A 23984-nucleotide genomic window follows, 5' to 3' on the forward strand; every position below is an offset into this window, starting at 1 on the left:
CGGTGGGGGGACCTCTTACGGTGCTTTATGGAACCTATAGAAAACATTTTTCTTCTAAAAACATTTTCTTGACAATACCTTAAGTAATTTTAGGGGTTCCCCACATAGTTTTCTCAAAGAACTTACATTTAAAGAGTATATTACTACTTGATTTATCTGAGAAGAACCTGCTGTCTCTTGTCTCTCAGTGTGTGTGAATGGACGTTTGGATGTTGTGTTTCTTGTTCCTGCCTCTCGTGATCGATCTGCGCTGGAGGAACCACTGCTGGCACTGCTTGCAAGTGCTGCTGGATTCCTCACAGCCATCGGAGCTAGAGAATCACAGGTGGGTTAAAATAGGACAGGGCTACCACAGTGACACCAATAATTTAGAGGAATGTTTTGGTTGCCTTCAGTGTCTCAGAAAGAAAGGGAAGAAATTACATGTGAGATTTAACCTTTGGGTGATTAAGCTTGTGAATAAATGCATGTGAGAGAGGGTGGTTGATTTTAGGAGTGAGTGAACGTAATCTCTGTGTTCTGATCTGCTGTGTGTTTCTGTGTGTAATGCTTTCTCTTTCCAGGTGGGGGTGGTGGTTTACAGTGATGAACCCAAAGTGCGCTTCCTCCTCAGTGGGCATAGCAACAGCGAAACCCTTCTGCGAGAGATTCTGTCCACCCCGTTTATTGACAGACCAGGAAATAATATAGGTATGTGGGCTTTTCTATGCAAAAATATTTGTTCACATATTATTGTATATTTTTTATTTTCCTGTGATATATAATTTTAAATAATTTAATTCTTTCATCATCTCATTACAAAGTTGTTTTCTTTGGATAACAATTATTTTCTTAAGATTGCAGCATAATCCATTTGAGGCCATAATACCTACATGAAACGTATAAGTGCCTTGTTTCTTTTTACACTCAAAAACAAGCAAATCATTTTTAAAACTATTAATGTTTAAACTATTAAACATGATTATTTTATACTTCATGTAAGGTTGTTAACTCTGTTTTTTCCACCAGTGACAGTAATTAATGTATTTATGCATAACAAACACATTTTTCTTAAGAATCTTACAGAATCTTACAGAAATTCGAGTTCTTTGATCTTTATATCATTTGCAACAACATGGAACTTATCATTACTGGTTTAGTGTTATTTGTCTTGTGTATTTGTCTATAAACTAGTGGTGTCAATTGATTCACAAAAAAAAGTAATTTTCTGTGATTAATTGCAATCGCACATGTTCTTCTTCAGACTTAAGTGTTTAATAATGAATATTTAAATCTAAATAAAATAATTGATGTTAGATTTGCAAAAAGGAATTATATATATATTAGTGGTGTTAATCTACAACAATATTCTGTAACTATTCACAATTAAAATGCTGATACTTCCCTGTATGCATATGTGATAGCGAGAAAGCATATTATATCCTAACCAGCCTCAGTGGAAGCCAATGTAAAGAGGTTTCATTCCAAGTATTTTTGGAGAATTTCTCTTGATCCATTAATTATAAAATGTAAATATCAGCTTCCAGATTCACACTGTCAAAATATGTCAAAATATCAAAACTATGATGCAAAGGAGATAACTTACAAGTTTTTTATGTGATGGTAATGATTACCGGTAAAATGTTTTAATTTACTTTGTGAGCATATGTATGTTGTTATGAGTCATGATCAGAATTTGTATTATTATGAATTCTGTCTATGTGTGTGTGTGTTTAGGTCAGGCTATGACGTTCACTCGGGATTTTGTGCTGAGTCCGAGTTCGGGTCGGAGGCCTCAGGTGCCAGGTGTGGTCGTCATTATTGCAGATGAAAAATCAGCGGATGATCTTAGCCGACCCGCTGCTGTGGTTAAGGCTGCTGGTGAGTAATTTGTGCACATTACGCTGCAGGACACCCATCCACTCACACAACGAGGGGAGATGTCAGTAGGGTTAAAGATAAATACTAAGACTCTCCTGTCAGTAAGATAATGTTCACACAACTCTGTGTGTCTGTGTGTCTTAGGTGTGACAGTGCTGGCTGTGGGGATTGGGCGTGCAGATTTGGAAGAGCTGCGTCGTGCTGTTACAGATGGCAGCACTCAGAATCGGTTGTATGCTCGAGACGCAGCTGATCTCTACAGACTGCATCCGGAACTGGCAGACCTGCTCTGTGGCCTTGCAAGAGGGACAACTGGCACGGTAACCAAAATAGAAAAAAATAAGAAACATTATGAACTGAAGTAACTAAAATAATTTGCAGTTTTAAAAGTTTGCACCAGCAAATCAGCCTGTTATTTTTTTGTTTTGTTTTGTTTGTGTAGGGTGGTACAGAGCAGTGCACTGTCCAGTGTCCACAGGTAAATGTCTGCATGCAGACACACAGGAGTAAGTTATTCTGTTAGTAATACAGTATAATAATATGATTATTCTTTATTTCTTTTCCTAGGGTGAGAAAGGGGAATCTGGACAGAAGGTAATCAGCCTAAACCGTACAGTAACATAAACTGCTTGACTACTACTACATTAGTTCGTTATTATCGGATATTATATACAGAGAAAAAATAAGAGACCACTTAAATTGATGAGTTCATTTGATTTGACCAAATTGAATCCAGATTATATCTGGAATATAATCAAGAGGAAAATAGATTATCACAAGCCATCAAACCAAGCTGAACTACTTTGCTGGATCAAACCAAGCTGAATTTTTGCACCAGGAGTGGCATAAAGTTATCCAAAAGCAGTGTGTAAGACTGGTGGAGGAGAACATGCCAAGATGCATGAAAACTGTGATTAAAAAACAGGGTTTTTCCATCAAATATTGGTTTCTGAACTCTTAAAACTTTATGAATATGTTCTTTTGCATTATTTGAGGTCTACCTTTTTCGTTATTTCAGCCATTTCTCATTATCTGCAAATAAATGCTCTAAATGACAATAATTTTATTAGGAATTTGGGAGAATTGTTGTCTGTAGTTTATAGAATCATTTATAGAAACAACAATGTTCATTTTCTCAAATATTTACCTATAAATAGCAAAATCAGAGAAACTGATTCAGAAACTGAAAAGGTCTATTATTTTTTTTCCAGAGCTGTACTATTTAATGTATTGTTACTTGTTTCTCTTTTCATCTTACGTTTTTAATGAATACTACTTATATATATATTTAACTGTTTTTCTTTTTGAGCATAGAAAATCATCATTATTCTGAATATCAGTTAAGCATGATATATTTTTAATGATATGATAATATTGATCAGAGTGGTCTGGTTTTGGTTTCAGGGTGAAAGAGGCAGAGATGGGGTTCCTGGAAGGAAAGGAGAGTCTGTGAGTTAATCAGCATTCATCACTACTGGCTACAGTTAGATTATTAATTACATTATAATATAACCCGTTATTTAATAAATGTGTGTGTGTGTGCCAGGGCCGGGATGGCATACCTGGCCGTGAGGGCCCAAGAGGACCTGAGGGACCACCTGGTCCTCCAGGTACCAGTGAGGGACCATCAGGGAGAGGTGACAAAGGGGAGCGGGTGAGTAATGTCGTACATATAGAGGGTGTGAGTAGAATATCTTATATGGCTGTGTTGAAATCCTACTATGATAAATATGCCTGATCTATATGCAAACACTGCAACTTTTGGTGTTGTGCTTTATCAGCCCAAACTTTTAAAACCATGTTTTTTTCTTACCTAAATCTTTTTGTACCTAAAGAACAGAAAATGTTTGCTGCTAGGTCGGTGTGGTACAAGCAAACCAGAATGAATAACAGACAAAGCTAGTGGCTTGTAACATGCTGAAGTGAATAAGATTATCTGTTGTCACACATATGCATACATATAATGCAAACAGTGCTTCTGTAAATATATAAGGAAAATATGAGTCTACATATAGCAATAATTGCTTTTTTTTAGCTGAACCATAGAAACAAACATGAGAACCTTGGTTATACAATAAACAGGGATTGGGTTGGTATTTGGGATGTGGTGGAAACCCAAGATCCATTCTTGTGGTGCAGCAGGGAAAAATGACTCACCTCAAGATCACCAAATATGTTTGTACTGTGAGTGGCTCTGGCTTTGGGCCATGCAGTGCATTATAGCAGTACTTCCAATCTCTAGCCTTAATAAATAAACGAACATTTGCAAGTGACTCTGTAGAACATAATCATCTTAAATCCAGATAGATCCTACACTAAACCTAACCTAACAGTGACCATGGATACCATGGCCTTACCTTTCAACATGATCTTTTATTTTTTTTCTCAGTCCTCTCATTCATAATGTAATTTGTAACTCAAAATACACTAATCTCAATTGGAGAACACTTTATTCTCTTCAGGCAGGTCAGGATTAACTCAAAGCTAAATGCTAGCCAATGTGTTAGCTATTATACTAATATCTAGAAAAACATATAGACACATTGCAATTTTGCAGTGTTTAGTAATATTTGCTAGAGATATTTTGTTTATTTACCGGTACATTTAAATACTCATTATTAAAGGCTTAATAAAATCATGTAGGCCACTTTGTTTACACATATGTGCACTGATTGATATTGTCACTGTTAATTATAAAAGTAAATAATATACATATAATATATATATATATATATATATATATATAAATGCAGGCTAGTACCATATAAGACTTTTCAAACACATTTTTTTGAATAATGCAAATTATTTAAAATAATAATACATTTAAAATTTGAATTATTTATTTTTTATTTTATTATTTTATTATTACCGAGATATAATTATTTGTTAGTATCGCTCAGCCGTACTCTCATTATCTGATTTGCTGAGAAAGCAGCATCAGCTGAATCAGTAAACTGCAAAATATGATGCTTTTAATATTTTTTTTTGTTATTTCTTTATTTCGTTGTTTCAGTTTAGAAATCAAATCTATTAGTTAAACTGCAAATGGGAAATAGAGAAGGGACCTGACAAGTTCAGTTCCAGTTTGAAAGTCAAATCCACTTTATCTGTACAACTAATCTGCATTTCCTTCACAAAATGATTGTCCTTGTATTTCACATATAGAATATAATATAAAATAAATATAATGTTTATAGTGTAGTACACCCGCTGTAATTTTCTTAAAAAAATACAGACAAAAAAGTAAAAAAGTTAAGCTGCAAAGGGGATTGGCAGCAGTTCCAGTTTATTTCCCCTAACTGTTTGTTGGTCTATCCATCAACCATGTAATTCACAACTTGTTCTAATTTTCTGTGATAAAATAACCTCCATATTCCGTCTTCCAGGGTTTTCCAGGTTTGGATGGGAGTCCAGGAGTTCCTGGTCGTCCTGGTGCCCCTGGAGCTACAGGACCACCAGTATGTACACTTTTAAATAATGGATGGTGTCAGTAATGCAGCCAGTTATTTTCTTACTGCTGTTTTAGACTGTTTTATCAGACACTTTTGCAGCAAGTGTTGAGTAATTTGAGTTGATCTTATGTTAAAATATGTTTTAATGCTGTTAAAGCACCAGCACAAGTCATAACATCATAACTACATTTAATGCACCGTATGATATTATACGATAACTTTACAACTACATAACTGGTTTAAACCATAAGAGAACTGTAGTTTACGGTCAGTTGCTTTATGTTGCAGGGCTCTCAGGGATTACCTGGTGTCAGAGGAGACACCGTGAGTATATGCCCCTCGCACACACACACAAACACTTGCACATACACATATACAGGATATTTCAGTACTTAATGATCGGGTGTGTTTTGTGTGTGTAGGGAGAAACTGGTATTCCAGGATCCACTGGGCCAAAAGGAGAGAAAGGGGACAAGGTGAGAGCTTCCTCCTTGTTAATGATACTTGTTATGATGTGTTCAGGCAAGTTTCTGAAGAGCATTCAAACACATATCTGAACCTTAGGAGGCCTTTATAACATTTTAAACACATCATTTTTAACATTATTCTCACCACACCAGCATGCCATCACTTAAGAACTCAAATCCTTGGTGCACAAGAGCGTGCCACTCGGCATATTTTGTCAGTAATTTAAATTAAAACCAAAATTAAGCCACAAACAACAGTAATACACACTATGTTCTGTGCCTTCAAAATTACAGGAAATGATAGAATCCAGAATTTAATATAAACTCTTTACTATGAAGAGGCTGCCTCAGCTCTGTACAATGTCATACCTTACTCACAATAAGCTCTAGTCTTAATGAAATGTTCTCAGTTTAATTTACTATAGCTGTTTAAGCACAAAGAATCTTGCATTAAAATAAAGGTACATTAATGAACAGTACTTACCACAGAATGTATCAACTAACTGACACTAGTTAAGACATTATCAAGCATTACAACATTTTAACTAGTCTCGGAATTCATTATTATTTACAATTTTTACATTGATAATAATGTCTAAACTGGTGATAGTTAATAATTAGTTCCCTTTTAGTTATCCCTTTACCAGTATATTGTTTACCAATATATTACTGTCGGAGGTGCCGTTAATTGTGACTCTTAAATGTGTTACATAGAGCTCTCACTTAAGCTGCAGCCCCATCATGTAGTTTTTGCGAATTTTGATTTGTGTAAGTAATGGATAGTAAAATGGATAGTCTCAAAATTACTGCTTTTAAACACACTGGTCACAGGTTTGAGTCTCACTATATTTGAGTCTCACTATAGTCTCACTACACTTTAACCACTTTGGATTAGGAAATGTTTTAGTTAAATGTAAGTTAAATATTTACAAATCTAAAATCTAAACAATCCAAGTAATAAGTTACCCATATTTGATCTTTACAGATGAACAGGAATACTTTATCTGTACAATCGAGAAAGTTATTTTAATACTTAGTTTCAATAATTAGTAAAAAAAAAAAAAAAAAACATAAATATGTTAAATCTGTTTATAGGGTGAGCCGGGATCTTCTCTTGGAGCAGGTTTACCAGGACGCAAAGGAGAACCTGGAATACCTGGGATACCTGTAAGTAACACCTACACAATCCTGGAAACCAAAATAACTTTTGAGACGTTTTTGGGTGATTTGAACACTCTTTGTTTATGTAGGGCAATCCAGGTCGGCCTGGTTCAGACGGGGCAAAAGGAGCAGCGGGAACCTCGGGACTGCCAGGACAAGACGGGCGCCCTGGGACACCAGGCACACCTGGTTTATCTATCAAAGTGAGAGATCATTACTCATTTCATTGTGTCTGTGTGTGTGAGAGAGAGAGCGAGAGAGAGAGAGAGAGAGAGCGAGAGAGAGAGAACCAAACAAAAAGAAACAATTTGAGCACATTTTTGTTCATGACATATACATGTACATTACCTATACATACAATATGTGTAAAATTAAAAGATTTAGAATACTTTTTCTAGCCTAGTAGGACATACTGTTTGATTCCTTTAATTTGACCTCGGTTCTGTTGGCCTGTTCAGACATGTCCCTAAAATATGATCGTTTTATAAGTGTCTGTGCTATATTTAAGAACCCTAATTTTTTTATTACTTTTATCCCTACCTGTTTGAGTCAGCACAGAGCATGCTTTACTAACAAGCAACACAAATTTACTGCTATGAGCTTTTTAAAAAATCTTCTTCACAAAATACTGAAATTAAATCTGACTTTTGCATCTAGAAGCTCATTAGTAGATCTGGTTAAAGACTAGAACATTTTTAATCATAGATTTTTTTTATTTCGCAGGGGGAGAAAGGAAGTGCTGGAGAAAGAGTGAGTCAAAAAAGCTTTGATCTGTATTACATATAGTGTACTTTACTTTGTCTCCTTCTTTTTATCATGTATGCAATCTCTGTTCTTTCATCCTGATTGACAGGGTCTTCCAGGAGTGGGGAGTGGTGTGGCAGCGAAGGGAGATAAAGGGGAACGTGTAAGTGTTTTTATTTCTAAATCTATTGTGTTTGTGTGAATATGTGATACATGCTGTTTAAAGTTCATACAAATATTCAGAGCATCAAAGGCATCCCACATAAAGTTTACCAGCTTTTATTCTCATACTGATTTTATGTTGTAACTTTGTTTTCTGTTTATAAAATATGAGAATCATGTTAATTCCATTTCATGAATATCCTGACTTTGAACTCATGTCATAGCATCTTACAGAGAGCATAGAGGATCTGCGAATTTAACCCTTTAAAGCTGAGGCAAAATAGAGTGCATGATTGCTTCTGCTTTTCTAAACAAGAACATATACAAATCAAATTTAAATTCATAATTATTTATTCAAATTCAACATGCAGATCTACACTCTTTGTGTAAGGGTTTGTGGACACTATTCACTTTAATTTATTGAATTCAGCTTTTCATGATTCACACATTGGTGACTCAGCTACTCAGGTGTTTAGATGCATGCAGAGCTTGTATAATCTCTATAGACAACTATTTCCAATTAAACTGGACGCTCTGGAGCAGCTGCAGGAGCCATGTCCTATGTCACCATGTCCTATGCTGATCACTGAATAGAGGAATTGTGTTCTCTAATGGAGTGGTGCGATCCAGCAGCAGTCACTCACAAAGCAGAGACACAAAGAAAATGACCCACTGTCTGCTACCAAACTTTATATGTTAACTAAAAATTAAAGTATGATACAATATCAATATTTTTCAATATATGATCGAATTACTCTTAAAGTAGATTCTAGTTCAAGTGGACAAGGCCTAAAGGTGATGACAGAACAGCTCCTTCCTACCTGCATTCACTCCTATAGGCTTAAGCTACCTCCCAGCCGCTGCGCTCCTCCAATGAACATCGCCTCGCTTTAAGAAAACAAACATTTACACAAAGCAATCCAGACTGTTCTCATACAGAGTTCCTCAATGGTGGAACAAACTACCTTCCACTACCAGATCAGGAGAATCTCTCACTATCTTTAAGAAACTCCTGAGCACTTACTCTCTTAACACCTCTAACACACAAACTAACTACTTCTAACCTCATTTCCTTCCTCGCCTCCTTCACTTCTCTATCCCATTATTTCCCTTCAACCTCCTTTAGGCCCTATCTAAAGATATTTTTAACTTCTATTACTTTTGTACTTCACTATTCTATGTCGCTTTGGACAAAAGCATCTGCCAAATGTAATGTAATGTAAATGTTTGAATGTATCACAGACAAGAAGCTAAATAAGATAGTATGTAATGAAATTGTGGTTGTGTTTTTATGTAGGGAAGCGAAGGACCACCAGGAACTCAAGGCCTGAGAGGAGTGACTGGACAAAAAGGAGCAAAGGGAGAACCTGTGAGTTTGTGTATAAATTTGCTCTTGGTTTTGTGCTGCATTGTGTTGTTGTTTATGTGTACATTTCATTAGTGTGCATCAGTGCTTGTTCACGGCACTGATATTCCCTTGTCTGTGTATTACAACACAAAGAATAGAATAAAATAGTTGAAGTGGCAGTCTGTTATTTTGTTTCTAAACTGAAAGCAGAAGCATTTCTGAGTAGAGAAGTGATAATTTATTGTGTTTAATCGTACCAGTGTCCTGGAACGACCATTGCTGCTAAGCATAATATATTTATTCTAAAAATTGAGGTGTCGGGTCGCTTTTCGCAAGAGTTCTTCTGGCCATGTAACGTCTTTACGTACTTACGTCACATGTACAGCCTCTGAAAGAGGATCCGGCTCAGTTTTGCTAAATGTGCACGGCTGGTGGAGCAATGGAGACTTCAGAAGGGGAATCTCAGAGCTCAGAACGGACAACCGTATATTATAACTCTTACATCCTCTGAAGGCATTTCCCTCAGCAGTTTCTGACTGAGCGCATTCTCTCTGACTCAACATAACCTGGAATCGGATTCATCCGCTCTGTTTAAAATGATTAAAATTAAATAAAAATTAAAAAGTTTAGAATGATTCTTCGGATGCCTGGTGCAATTACCTATTCTCACCAGAGAGGGCCCTAAATCCCCCAAATCCCAAAACATACGGACATCAGCTTTAAGTACTTTATTGAAAAAAAGAAACTGCAGCATTAAAATAAAGATACTTTAATCAAATATAAACAGACATATGTTTAAAAAAGGCAAAAAGGCAGGTTTGAGCAAAAACAGAGCAGTGGGTATGAGCATGTATACATATATTCTTCTATATATAGATATGTACATATATTTTACACAGAATTTACCTGAGAGCAGCAGTAGGTACAGCACTGAACAGCAGGAGGTAGCTCTGTTCGGTATATTTAACATGTTAAACGTGTATTTCAGGGAGAAGGCACAGAAGGCAGTCCAGGAACCCCAGGGAGACAAGGAGAGCCGGGTGATCGGGTGTGACATCTTACACATACATGCCACATACAAATGATCATAGAATATTAGAAGAGGTTTGTAAATGCAGCTTTATCATATTGTTCTTTATGCTTGAATTCTCCAGGGACCAAGAGGTCCTCCGGGTGAATTAGGAAGCAAGGTAAAATCAAAGCATGCTTTATCTAAATGTTAACATAAGAAAGTAGCCAACTTAGAAACAAGCAAGAAATAAAGATTTGTCTCTGTTCTGATCTGTAGGGAGATCGTGGGCAGGCTGGACAGCCTGGATCACAAGGTGACAAGGTGAGTGGATTTGTTTTGATGCACAGTTTGTGAAGTGCTGAAAGTTAGAGTGTTTTTCATTAACAGAGCTAATCAGGTTATGATATTCAGATGTATTGTGTAAACATTATCATATTTCTTATGTTAAATATATGTTTTTACTCATGAAATTACACTAATTAGCAGTGTGCTGCATTAGTGCACGTCTCCTTTATACAGTCTTAAAAGTGATTAAAATACATTATATTACATTTGGCAGACGCTTTTGTCCAAAGCGACTTACAATAGCCAAGTACAAAATAATAGAAGTTTAAAGGTAAAACATCTTTAGATAGGGCTTAAAGGAGGTCGAAGGGAAATAATGGTGTGAAATAGAATTAAATAGAGGAGTGAAGACGGGGAAGAGGAAAAAGAGTTTAGAAGTAGTTAGGGTTAAGAGAGTAAGTGCTCTTTGAAGAGTTCTGTCTTCAGGAGTTTATTAAAGATAGTGAGAGATTCTCCTGATCTGGTAGTGGAAGGTAGTTTGTTCCACCATTGGGGAACTCTGTATGAGAACAGTCTGGATTGCTTTGTGTGAATGTTTGTTTGGTAAAGCGAGGCGACGTTCATTGGAGGAGCGCAGCGGCCGGGAGGTAGCTTAAGCCTTCAGGAGTGAGTGCAGGTAGGAAGGAGCTGTTCTGTCATCACCTTGTAGGCGATTGTAAGAGCTTTGAATTTAATGCGAGCATCAACTGGTAGCCAATGGAGCTCAATGAGCAGCGGTTCAAATAAGTTAATTTGCACATAAAGTAATATTATAAGGTAATACTAGCACAAGCCCAGCGTGCACCAACTTAATTGTTGTTTGCTAAATGTTACTGAATCCTTTTATTTTGATAGAGTTTCATGTCTGTATTGATTATGTGTTTGTTAGGGTGAAAGAGGACCATCTGGCCCAGGAGGGGAGAAGGTGAGTCTCACAAAATGCAAAAATTATACTGGACATTGACAGGGTTAAAACTTTAAAAGTGTGTTACGTAATAGATTTCTAGTAACCGGTTTGGTTTTGTACACAGAAAATCTGCTCAAGTTAAATCAACACTGAATTAACACAATGAATATTCAGATTTGACACTAATATATTTATTATATATATATATTAAACATTAATATTTTAATTTAACACTAAAATCTTTTTCTAATTTGATTTCACACTGGCATATGTCCTGTCATCTCGAGGATTACTATTATAAATAATGTAATCGGATAATTTAACATTACTTTTAAAATTTTAATTTCAAATCCACATATTCAAATATATAAATGTATAATAATTGGCAAAAAAGTTTTATGATGATTGTATTCCATTCCTGTTACACTCAACTAGCTCATCATTAAAAATGAAAGGCACAAACACCAACATCAGCAGATTTTTAATACAGGCTTGCACTTGAACAAACAGAGTAATAACAGTAATGCTGTTTAGACTGTAATATAATTATTAAATTAATTGTAATGTAATCTAATTGTAATCTGATTACTATATTTTTCACTGTAATTGTAACTATACATTTATTGTTTTGTTTGCTGATTACATGAAGCCATTACATGTGTTCTGTTACTGTGATATTAAATTATTATATATTGTCACTGTATAATTAAGTATATTTTGAAATGGTATTTTTTACAGGAGAATAAAAGTTTTTTTGTCTTGATTGAAGTTTCTCTGAAAGTAAAGTGCAGCTAGCATTTCAAATATTACTATTGTAAAAATGGCAAAATAGTGTATATTTAATTTTTTAATACTTTTAATCGTTATATGTTTTGGGTATATTAGGGTGACACAGGTAAAACAGGCCCCCCTGGAGCTCCAGGACTTAGGGTGAGTAGTCCTTTGGTTTAATTGTATTTTGTTAAGATACATGTATTTCCAGATGAAACATTTGTCAATATATATATATGTGTGTTTTTCAGGGTTTGCCAGGTACAAATGGACTGCCAGGCGAGAAGGTAGGGTGTGCATCATCTAAATGAATCAAGTGATGATAGTTTAAAACTGTTGGCCTCATTATTTATCTATCGCGTTTGTCACTAGGGAGCTGAGGGTGCTAAAGGGGAACCAGGCGGTGGTGTGAGTTATGACGTCCTTACTTCATTGCTTCTGTATATGATTGCACTTCACTCTCTAAATAAATTGTAAATTAGTGGTATATATATATATATATATATATATATATATATATATATATATATATATATATATATTCATATTTTATATGATCTGTAAGTCTATAGAAAATGAATGTAAACTCATTGGTATAGTGAGAAATATTATTTTATTTTTTTTATGATTTCACATGCAGTCAGGTGTTTGATTGTTATTATTACTGCGGTGAGGATGTTGATGGTTTTTGTATTTGTTCCAGGGTTCAGGTGTGTCTGGAAGGAAAGGAGAACAGGTGATATAACTTGTGCATGCTTGTTTTAATGCTGGATAAATATGGTTGAGTTAGTTTGGTATTATAAATAAAAACATTCTTGGTCACAGTCTGTGAGAACTGAGGGGCAGTCTGTCAACACTGTATTATGAATTAGAAATTAGAAATAGAATTTTTCAGTGACAGCTATAAACAAAAAACAACTGAAAATCATTATATAAAATATCCACTTGTCTGAATTAGCCCATATAATAAACAGACCTTTCTCATTTTTTAAATAAAATATTTTAATTATGTGTAGTATGCGATAGATGTACATAAACGCACACAAACCTGGTCCTTCTGTTTTTTTTTATTGCAGTATGGATGCAAGAGTTTTATCACTGAGTAGACAGACATCCCCCTGAGAAACGAATCCCATCAAGATAGGGCTTAAATAAGGAAAATATTTTTAACATATGTTATTAGTTGGTTTGTTGGACAGTAATTAAGCTCAGACTTGGGGCATATTCTTTTTTTGTTTGTTTGTTTTTAGTGTAACATCGTTCAAAGTACAGTGTAGTCCATAAATAGGCCTGGTCTAGGTTTCTATATGTGATCTTTGGGAAATTCCATATGTCATATTTTCTAAATGTGACTATCAGAAATAATGAATCGCAACATATAGAACTCTTTGTATTCACCACTTATTCTTTTTGGTAATTACTTTTTTTTCTTATTCTTTCAGGGTCAGAAAGGTGACAGTGGTTCTGAAGGTCCTGCAGGTGAGAAAGGGGCACCTGGACAGAAAGGGGACAGGGTAAGTTTTGTATTTTTACATTTTTGAATATTTAGAACAAGAAGTAGAGTAGTTGATGTCTATTCTTCATTGTATCAAAGGTTGCTGATTGGTCAGAACAGCATACACTATTAATCAAACTACTGATTTAATCATGATTTTTAAAATGGAGTAATCCAGAATGTACTACATTGTGGTTGTGTTAAGAAATTTCTAAATAATTATTTTATGAGGCAGTGATTTTCATTCTTAACTGAAATATAAGGACCTTGCACCTTGTTCAGTATAAAAGCTGCTTGTTAAGGGTAAAACCTTTCATTTTGTTTTTATGTTTTTTTTTTATTTGTTTCAAGTTTTTTTGCTAGCTTGTTTGATTCCTTTGAAAATAAATACGTGTAAAAGAAACATTAATTTGCGTATTTGGTTGCTCTAAATATTACTATGTTACTATTTTGGCTACAAAAAACTGAATAAACCTTTTTCAGTTGTTTTATATGTTGTTATGTAATGATTATGCTTATCTAAATCATAATCATTTATCAGTAATATATTTAAATATATAAATCTTTTTTTTTTTTACAATATCGGCCAGTACAGTTCGTATCTATTGATTTGACCTACTTACCTGGCGCTGGTAGATTGTTAGGGGTCAAAATATAGTAAGAAAATATACAGAAAAAGGGCTTTCAGAACAGGCAAATAGTATTTAGAATTTTTACTACGTTTAATTATCTAAACACTGTACAATGTTTCAGGGTCTGCCTGGAGTAGGAACACTTGGACAGCCTGGGCCTAAAGGAGAGCAGGGTGATCGGGTTAGTATGTTTTGAGGAAAAAGCTTTTAAAACGTAAATGGGAGAACACTGCTTTTTTTTCTCAGTATTCTTGGGTTAAATTATCATTTTAAACAGGAGAAAATAAACAGGAGGAGGTATTTAAGGTCCTGTGATATAAAGACATTGCTGGAAATTACAATGGACAGTTCCTTATTAAAGAACTTGTGCATTTTAAATGATTAATTATCTCTCTCACTTGCAATGTAATAAAGTTGGATCTTTGTATTTTAACAGGGTATTTCAGGTGTAGCTGGGAGACCTGGCCCAAAGGTATGAGCACCTTGTAATGTCACCAGCAGTTTCATTGTGAGCTCTGCAGTCTTCTACACTAATAATGTTGGACTGATATTTATATTTAACAAACTACCGGTACATTTTGCACTGTTTGATATTGCAGGGAAGCCAGGGTGAAGCAGGAGAGCGAGGAGAGCCGGGAAGTTCTGGACCTCCAGGACCAATTGGACCCAGAGGGAAAGATGTGAGACCAGCGGACCTTCTATAAAATCACAATACCATCAAAATATATTACCTAGTGGAGATCACTGATTCTCTCTTTACTGATTCTGTTTACATGTGGGGTATCTCCAAGCTATAAATGCTCTGTAAGAGACACACACACACAACCAGATTCATAAAACTCAGCAGTATCCACGCTTAATAGTTTTTATGATGAAGAAAATATTCTTCTCTGTTTTCTTTAATGCTTCATTCCCTTCCATAGAGGCACTGAGGTAATCATGTTTCTTATGCATGCCATGCACTTTTGAATAAATTAGTGCACACTCTCATAGATTTGCCGAAGATTTTCTATACATATACAGTACAAGTGCATAATGATTGTGGCTTACAACAAAATATTAATTTATTATACATTTTTCAAACATGACTGCGTTATTAGAGTTTCTAAAAAATTAAAACTATATTGTATTTTGTTTTCTTTAGGGCCTGAAAGGTGACAAAGGAGAAGATGGTCTTCCAGTGAGTTCTAAATTTACACTTCTGGTTGTGTTCTTTGTTCAAGTATATGTGTGTACAAATGTGTGTGCATATGTAATATAGGTCAGAAAAAAATACAGAGAATATTTATTTAATTGAAAGTGCAGGTATTGTATCAAAACTGTAAAAACAAGTATTTTACTGAACTCAATATGTAGCCAGTATCAAGCCAAAATATACTTTACATCAGTGAAAGTTAAAAAAAATTCTAGATTTAATCACACCCACGTACATAGAAATGTATGTATGACTGTGTGCCAAGATAGGGATTGGCACTCGGTGCTGTAGTGCCTGATGCAGTCTTCCAAGTAGACGGTCGTTTCCGGTTGAGAGTACGCTGTGCACTATTGGGTGCCGCTTCTCACCGGTGTGTAGAGGAGTGCTGAGTATAATGGTTGTGTGTAAAAACGTGTCAGCAGGGCCAGGAAACAGTGAGAAAAGTGCTGATTAGAATACACAGGTTTATTGTTAACACAGATCAAGGGATTGGTGTACACAGTACTGCTACAGATACAAACAGAGGGCTATTTATACAGGTGAACACAGGTGTGAGAAATGAACAATCAGAAGGTGGGCAAGGCTAAACGCTGCAGTGTCACATGTTTAGCCGAGTCATTGTAGTTCATGGACTGAGAAGTGTCCTTGGGTTTCTAAGAAGGCGCTATATAAGTGTAACTTCATTCATTTATTCATACATAAAGTAAAAAAGAAACATTAATATTTTATTGTTTAAAGATGTGGATATGGAAAATTTACAGTAAAAATATTATATTTACACCTAAAAAAAGGGTTCTTTGACTCGTAACAACAGTTCCTCAGTTATTTTCTTGTTTTCTGTGCTTTCAGGGCGAGCCTGGATTGCCTGGGAAAGCAGGAGAAAGGGGTCTGAGGGTGAGCAGCTAGTATTCAGTTAATCATTTTAGAGATTCTCTAAGGTTAGACACATTCTAACTTTCATCCATAAATTTTTTAGGGTATTTCAGGACAACCAGGTCAGCCAGGGGCAAAAGGAGACATGGGTGATCCTGGAGAGCATGGGCGAGATGTAAGAGATGTTCTTACATAAACGCATCCCACCAACACAACAGCAGACTGTAGTCTTTAAAGATAAATGACTTCACTAGGCTTCTTTCTTTCTACTAAGCATTATTTTTTAATTAATAATCATTTATTTCAAATAAAAAAAATATGTAATTTTAGCAATATGCACATTTAATGGGTGCTTTACAACAGTGCCAAAGCATGTCTCTGAATAAAGGAATTCATAATGTTAAATATCCTGAATATATTACCAATACATACAAAAAATGACATTGATTGCAAATCACAAATAAAGCAATAGTTAAATCTCCAAATTTTTGCAATTGACTTCATTAGTGGTATAGTTGGTAGAGCGCAATGTTTGCACATAGAAAAGCTCATTATGTATGTTTTTGTATGTCCAAATGTATGTGGACACCCTATTTTTTGTGATAGTTTTGATGATATGATATATAAATATGATTATTTATTTATATAAAAAATATATTACTTTTAAACATCGAGTAGAAACAAAAAAACTCTAAACCTTTGTCTGTTTGTAAAAAAAACAGTACTCTAACAAGACTAATTTTTGTATATAATAATAAGAATGTAACAAATCAAATAATGTAACAAAAAAATACCACAAAAGTATATACAAAAATACCTTTATAGCAAAACAAATAAAAAAAACACACTGCTTCAAAGACAGAATAGCGCTATTATCACAACATGGATTTTTTTAATGATGTTATTTTGTACGATACAAAATGGCACACCCTTGGTCCCGATACTTTTATCCATGTACGTTTGTAGTATACCGGCACTGATATGTGCATATTCTGGGCTGTAAATTAAAAAGTGTTTTGGCAACCTTGCATGGCGTGCAGTCAGTCTTCACCAACAAACAGCACCACATTATGAAAAATGCAGCCACTCAGACATAACAGTCATAAATTAAACTCGCTGGTACAGTGCCCAATTTAAACTGCACAACTGCATAAATCACATTAAACATGAATGATTACTGTTGTGTTTAGTGTGTTGTGTTGTTGGTTGTTTGTGAATAGTGCTGTGTTCTGCACAGGGAGCTGCAGGGCCTGCAGGACCACGAGGGCTGAAGGGAGATCAGGTGTGAAATCAAACATGCATGCCCTCCTCCTTCCTTATTCACGCCCTGTATACTTACACACACACTCTGAAAGACAGGCAAATTATACGCTCTGTTATGTTTTTACTGTAGGGTATTCAAGGTCCCCCTGGACCCCCTGGAGATATGGTGAGTTCATATTTACTTTACCACTGTTATCTTGCTTTCATTCCTTTATCTCTGGGTGTTAACATTTTTTCTTTTCTTATTTTAGGCAGACGGGCAAACTGTACTGAAAGGGGACAGAGGAGAAAAGGCACAGTGCATCCCCACCAATCCCACACACACACACACACACACAAACACACACACACACACATACATTCACACAGTAAAGTCTTATAGCTGTCTTTACCTAAATAAATGAATACATTTTACTCAGTTACCCATAGGGATGCACAGAATATTTGGCAACCTAACATATTTGGTGTGAATGTGGCCCAATTAGTAAAAAAGGCTGGATAATATACAGTACTGTGCAAATGTTTTAGGCACCTAAGCAAATTATACTAATCCATTTATTTCAGCAATACGAGAGTTTTTACCTGAAAAAGAGTCACATATGATTTGAACAGGTACAAATAAACATAAATACAGTAAAACGTAACAAGGATTTCTAATTTTTAACTAACTATGTTATGTCCTATGAGTTAAGCTGAAGAACAAATTTAGTTCCACATCAGCAGCTCACCTGATTTAACATCAGTAAGCTCTGATTTACCAGTTGTTAATATGATGAAACCTAGAAATAACTCTATTAAACTCAGTTGAGGAGAGATTAGGAGATGTTTTAAAGAAAACAGGGCTGTAAAAGCACAGCTTTTTGTAAAATTGCTCTTTGTATTTATTGTAATGCTGGTGTTTTACTGAGCTAATAAACCCTTACTTCACAGATAAGAAGCTTTTCCTTTACTAAAATTCCATCAGGTGCCTAAAACATTTGCACAATACTGAATATAGGACAGTGATGTTTATTTTAAGTAGTATTTTAGTGTTTCCTCTAATGGAGACACACCATTTTTAAACAGCAATGGAAGGCCCATACCTCTCAGTCCTTAAAAGTCTAGGAGGTTAGCTGGTTCTGACTTACATTACTACACAAAATAAAACAACTTATCTTAGTTGAGGATGTATCTTAGACAGCACATTTCGCAGGACATTAACTAGTTTTTAAAATAGTAATTATGAGTAGTCTATACTAAATGTGTGCCAAGAAGTAGATCTAGGGTCAGTTTCCTTGACAGGGATTAGGCCTAATCGTATACTATGTTTTACTTCAAATGGAAAAAAAGGTTTAACTCTAGAACACAAACGTTAAAATTAGTAACACCATCACTAATATTGGGTATATACTGTATGATAAGTTTTGGAACCCTTATTTAATTTTACAACATACAACATTGGTCGGCAGTAAGCTTGTTTTTCAGCCTGTTCTTGGGCTCCCTTTCTCATTATAAGGCGTTTTTTCCCAGCTGTAACTCAGTTTAGTATATTGGACCACGATCCTAATGACTCGGGTTCTATCTCCACGTGAGGAGCAGTGTGTTTATTTATTTATTTTTTCCTTTCTTACTGGGTTTTCATTTTCCAAAAACAGATTTTTTTGATGGCCCACCACGCAATGGCTTGGAAAATATTTGGCCCACGGCCAAAACTAATTGCTGACCCCTGACATACAACATCACATAAAATAAAAAAGGTACCATGAATGACCCTATAAAAAAGTAAAAAAAAAAAATAATAATAATAATAATTGGAAAATCATGTAACAAAAAAAAAAAATGCTGCTGAGAACTTGGTGTTTGGTCCACCCCATTCCTGGAACATGTGAGCACCTGATTTAAACACACAAACACTAACATCAGGTAAATTACACCCATAAAATATCTTACTCTCGATCACTAACGTCAGATAAAAATTACCTGAACGCCTGACTCTTGAAAAAACTGTAGATGGCAGGAGGGAATCCACCATAACATTAATGACATCAGTGAGCCCTAAAGCTACCCAAAGTCCCATGTCACTCAGACAGCAAGAACACAATGAAAATCACATGAAAAAATAATGTGGGTGAAAATCACCAGGCGTTAGCATTCTAGGGTTAATCTGGGTCTGGGAAACTGCTTTCTAATGTAAATAATTAAGTAGTCTGTACAGGTTTTAATGTTAATTAAACTCACATATCAGTAAACAGTGCACCATACGATACCTATTCCACTATAGCAGACGGCTAGTGTTCACAGATAATATATATTAAGTTCTAACCTTAAACCTGTGTGTCAGTCATTGTTCAATACATAATTTTCTCTTGTCTCACTAATTAGGGAGAGGCTGGTGACCCTGGCGAACATGGTGGTAAAGGTCAACAAGGTGATGCAGGACCTGCAGGCCCTGCAGGAGCACGGGTGAGGAGTGCACTGTGTCACTCTGAATACATATAACATGCTTTCCATCCTTGCTAATTTCTTGTACTATTTATTTATGTATTTCTGTCTAATTTCAGGGGCCTGAGGGTCAGCGTGGACTACCAGGAGCCAGAGTAAGAACAAAACCAGAGAGACTTTGTGTCTCATAGTTTAGCTGTGTGTGTGAATGTTTCTTTTTGTAAATGATACCAGCTTTCAGTTTTACTGCAAAAGAATATGCCGGCTACTCAATTCATCACAGTGTACAGCTTAAGTGTGCTATGCATCTCTTGTTTCTGTGTAGGGTGATCCAGGGGAAAGAGGCAGCCCTGGAGAAAAGGTACAAGCTATTTAAAATATCATTGTTCAGATTTCATGTGAAGTTTGGCGTATTATTGTTCTGTCTAATCTGTAACAGTGCACATTTATCAGTGATTCAGTTCAGTTCAAGGTTATAAAACCGAACAGTTCAGTAATGTCACTTTTTAGATAAGATGTTTACATACAGTGACTTTATTTAATATTTGGACATTCTCATTGCTTCTGCAATTAATGCTGCAGATTATCCAATCAGCCAGTAACTCTGCTGGTGCTGGATTAGTATTAATCATTATATCACAAAGGCTCAAAGCTATTATGTCGTCTATACTGCCAAAGTTCATTCATTCTAATTATCCAATGCATCTGTGGTTATTGATTTTGTGGTATATGTGTGTGTGTGTGTGTGTGTGTGTGTGTGTGTGTTATTGCATGCTCTCAGGGAGAGAGAGGAGCTGCCGGATTGGACGGACGCCCTGGTCAGGATGGAAAACCTGGAGCACCTGGACCTCTTGGTTTAAGGGTCAGAACACACATTATCAATCTCATAATTTAAATTTAAAAGAACACAAATGTGATTTCTAGATTACACGGTTCACTAAGAAATCAGGTAAAATATGAAATGAAGTATAAACTCATAATTATATTCATTTTAGCAGATACTTACTATAAAAGGTTTAGATTTGACTGATATATAATATAATATTTGATTATGCAGTTCTATATTTTTGCAAGAGCTGGGGTACAGCACTGAAATATCTTCATTTAAAAATGTTTATAAAATATCATTTTATTCATTTTTCTTGTTTACTCTTTACAACAGTCCCTTTGGTTTGTCTAAGAAAACAGTAAAAAATCTACACTTAACCTAATATAATAAATTAAACATACAGAGGGTGATGCCCCACCCAATAAGCATCATCAGCGACAGGACCACACTCCATGGTGCACCTGCAAACACACACACAAAAACATGCCCTTAAACCCTTAAAAAAATAAGTGTTATGCAAATGGGGAACCACTGGACAATCAATTTTGCAAAACAAAAATAAATCTGATAGACTATTTGTCAAGACTTTTCTCAAGAAAATTTAAACACACTTAAGAACATCAAAAATAGCAAAAATGGAAATACAAGGTTTTTGTTTATTAGCAATGAAATGTTTGCATTAAATTGTGCATTGGAATCAATATCTGCACCAATCAATGTCGAATTTTTTTTACAGTCTGTCTACTTTGGCCTTTGTTCCACACTCAGAAAGCTCTGAATTTGGCTTAAATGTGACTTTTAAAATCTCTACTTTTTGAGGTGACTGTGGTATGTAACTGTTTTACAGGGTGACCCAGGTAAACCCGGAGAACCTGGCAGAGATGTAAGTAAATGTCCTTGCTCTCCACCTGTGTCTTTTTTTAATAGCATGGTTTTAATCTTCTTCCACTAGAGGGAGATTAGGTCTGACTGCTGAGTGGCAGTTCATAGTAGGTTATGAAACGCCTTTTTTTGACATATGCATGGATAAGCATTTTATTGTTTTCTCAGGGCCTTTCAGGACTTATGGGACCTCAGGGGCCTCCAGGGGCTGTAGGTCCTCCAGGAACTGCTGGAATACCGGTGAGATATATCAGACATACAGTTCATATACAAAAATATGCTTAGCATATTTCTATACTAAGTCAAACACATACACACACTTTGTATACAAATAGACAAAAAATGGACCTGACCCTTTTTAATCAGTAGCAGTGGTGAATTCCTGCTGACTTCAGAAAGAGCTTTAATTGACCTGTAGAAGAGAAGCATAAAGCATTAAATATCTTCTCTGTTCAGGCAGACAAATGTATCCTCCCCAAGATGTCTAAACAGCTGAATGCCCAACAGAATGTGTTCAAATAACCCATCACAGGAATAATCAGAGTTTGAGTAAGGTTTGACAGTGGGTAACAAATGGATGGGACAGTCCAATTCTAAAGTTGTAAACGTGTTTAACATTCTTCAAACAATAATTTCATGTATGTACCAGGAATATGTCATAGAAGGAATTACCACCCACAGTGGACAGAACAGTGAGTGGTAATGATTGTGACTGGCAACGTCAGTCTAGAATTGTCCCTGCAAACAGACAAGCAACTCTGGCAGCAATCGCATCCACTTTCAATTGAGAACGCCCACAAGCACATCATTCAGATAAGTGCAGCATCCTTTAGCTTTCATAGGACATGGCAAAAGTCACAGGACACAATAGTTAACAGATAGTTCCTGTCTCATGACCTTTGGCATGTCAGTGTATTTGCGATATGGATAAGATCTATAAAAAGAAATGTGTATGTATATGTAGACACATAGAAATTAAATGCATGTAATGTAAAATCTGATTAAACTTAAAAAATGTATATTAAAATATATTTTCTCTGTTTTCTAGGGTAAACCAGGGGAAGATGGAAAACCTGGACTTCAAGGAAAAGTTGTAAGTCTTAACACTTTCAGCCATACTGCTCTGATTCATGGATATAAGCAGAAAAATGAATTCAGACAAATCTAAGATACAAAACACACCGAAAGGATATTTAAAGTTACATCAAAATCACATTAAATCTCTGGAGGGATTGTATTATAAAGTAAAAATGAATAATTTATCAATAAAAATGAATAGTATTTGAACTGTACATTTCCATTTAGGAAATGAGTGGTTGTTCTGCTCCCTCTTCCTGCTAGGGTGTTTCTATGTGGTTGATATGGTATTTCAGGTAGCATCTATGGTGTTCCCTAGTGTTTTTTATGGTGGTGCATGCAAGGTGAGTTATACAGTGTTTCAGCCTGTATCACACTACCTCACTGAACAGACTTGCGTTAGAATGCAGCTGATATATTTAAAACAATTTTCTTGGAAGTGATATATTAGAAGCTGAAAAGATGTCAGCTAAACAGTGAAGCAGAGGCAGGAAGGACTGCACAGTATGTTGTTTTAGAATCGTCAGAACACTGTGGGCATGTGCAAAGTGTCAGATTAGGCAGATTTATTAAAGTATTACTTTTGTCATTTTTATTCTGCTTGATGCATTTCAGAAAAAATATGTTTTTTTTAAATATCAAACACTCGAATGCATGATTCACAAAGTTTATTATTAACTGGGCTGGGCTTACAAATGTAGTGAGGGGCAGACAGGGTTGGCAACAAAGTGGCAGCAATAGAGAACAGCATACCTGAGCATAGTCAGGCAGTCCATGGTCATGGTCATATAAGGTACAATTCAGTTAAAAAACAATTCAGTGGTTTTAATTCTATAGCTTTTTATATTATTTGTTTTTATAAGTTTCTATTTTTTACCACCTGGTAAGAACTGGTTTAATAGCCTAAATGGTAGACGGCCTACGTGGTTCTTTCTGTTTATTCACAAGCTCCTGCTCAGAGAGCAGTAGCTACATGTACCAGGTCGCTCTGCAGGTAAGACGCATGCCCCTCTGAAGCAGAGCCCAGTATTAAATGTGTCTAGCTGCACACAGAAGTGTCATCAGACTGCTCTCATTCCAGCTGAGTGAACACACCTCAGGCTGCCTCA

General features: G+C 35.6%; 1 protein-coding gene across 3 annotated transcripts in view; it reads left to right on the plus strand.

Annotated features, from left to right (window-relative positions):
- Positions 1-23984, plus strand: part of col7a1 (collagen, type VII, alpha 1) — an 85347-nt gene that overhangs the window by 27253 nt on the left and 34110 nt on the right. For all 3 annotated transcript variants that reach the window (XM_049479257.1, XM_049479256.1, XM_022675755.2), the window contains exons 26-66: positions 189-325; positions 564-690; positions 1717-1860; positions 2005-2180; positions 2303-2338; positions 2428-2454; positions 3265-3309; positions 3407-3514; positions 5247-5318; positions 5601-5636; positions 5735-5788; positions 6875-6946; positions 7030-7143; positions 7664-7690; positions 7794-7847; positions 9144-9215; positions 10183-10242; positions 10349-10384; positions 10483-10527; positions 11420-11455; positions 12323-12367; positions 12460-12495; positions 12581-12616; positions 12912-12944; positions 13651-13722; positions 14457-14516; positions 14772-14807; positions 14935-15015; positions 15480-15515; positions 16380-16424; positions 16507-16578; positions 17641-17685; positions 17797-17832; positions 17918-17959; positions 20028-20108; positions 20207-20242; positions 20413-20448; positions 20869-20949; positions 21764-21799; positions 21967-22038; positions 22847-22891. In XM_049479257.1, the coding sequence (XP_049335214.1) occupies positions 189-325; positions 564-690; positions 1717-1860; positions 2005-2180; positions 2303-2338; positions 2428-2454; positions 3265-3309; positions 3407-3514; positions 5247-5318; positions 5601-5636; positions 5735-5788; positions 6875-6946; positions 7030-7143; positions 7664-7690; positions 7794-7847; positions 9144-9215; positions 10183-10242; positions 10349-10384; positions 10483-10527; positions 11420-11455; positions 12323-12367; positions 12460-12495; positions 12581-12616; positions 12912-12944; positions 13651-13722; positions 14457-14516; positions 14772-14807; positions 14935-15015; positions 15480-15515; positions 16380-16424; positions 16507-16578; positions 17641-17685; positions 17797-17832; positions 17918-17959; positions 20028-20108; positions 20207-20242; positions 20413-20448; positions 20869-20949; positions 21764-21799; positions 21967-22038; positions 22847-22891 (2540 nt within the window). The remainder of the gene's footprint in view (positions 1-188; positions 326-563; positions 691-1716; positions 1861-2004; positions 2181-2302; positions 2339-2427; positions 2455-3264; positions 3310-3406; positions 3515-5246; positions 5319-5600; positions 5637-5734; positions 5789-6874; positions 6947-7029; positions 7144-7663; positions 7691-7793; positions 7848-9143; positions 9216-10182; positions 10243-10348; positions 10385-10482; positions 10528-11419; positions 11456-12322; positions 12368-12459; positions 12496-12580; positions 12617-12911; positions 12945-13650; positions 13723-14456; positions 14517-14771; positions 14808-14934; positions 15016-15479; positions 15516-16379; positions 16425-16506; positions 16579-17640; positions 17686-17796; positions 17833-17917; positions 17960-20027; positions 20109-20206; positions 20243-20412; positions 20449-20868; positions 20950-21763; positions 21800-21966; positions 22039-22846; positions 22892-23984) is intronic.

This window comes from Astyanax mexicanus, chromosome 5 (genome assembly GCF_023375975.1).
Source record: "Astyanax mexicanus isolate ESR-SI-001 chromosome 5, AstMex3_surface, whole genome shotgun sequence".
NCBI lineage: Eukaryota > Metazoa > Chordata > Actinopteri > Characiformes > Acestrorhamphidae > Astyanax > Astyanax mexicanus.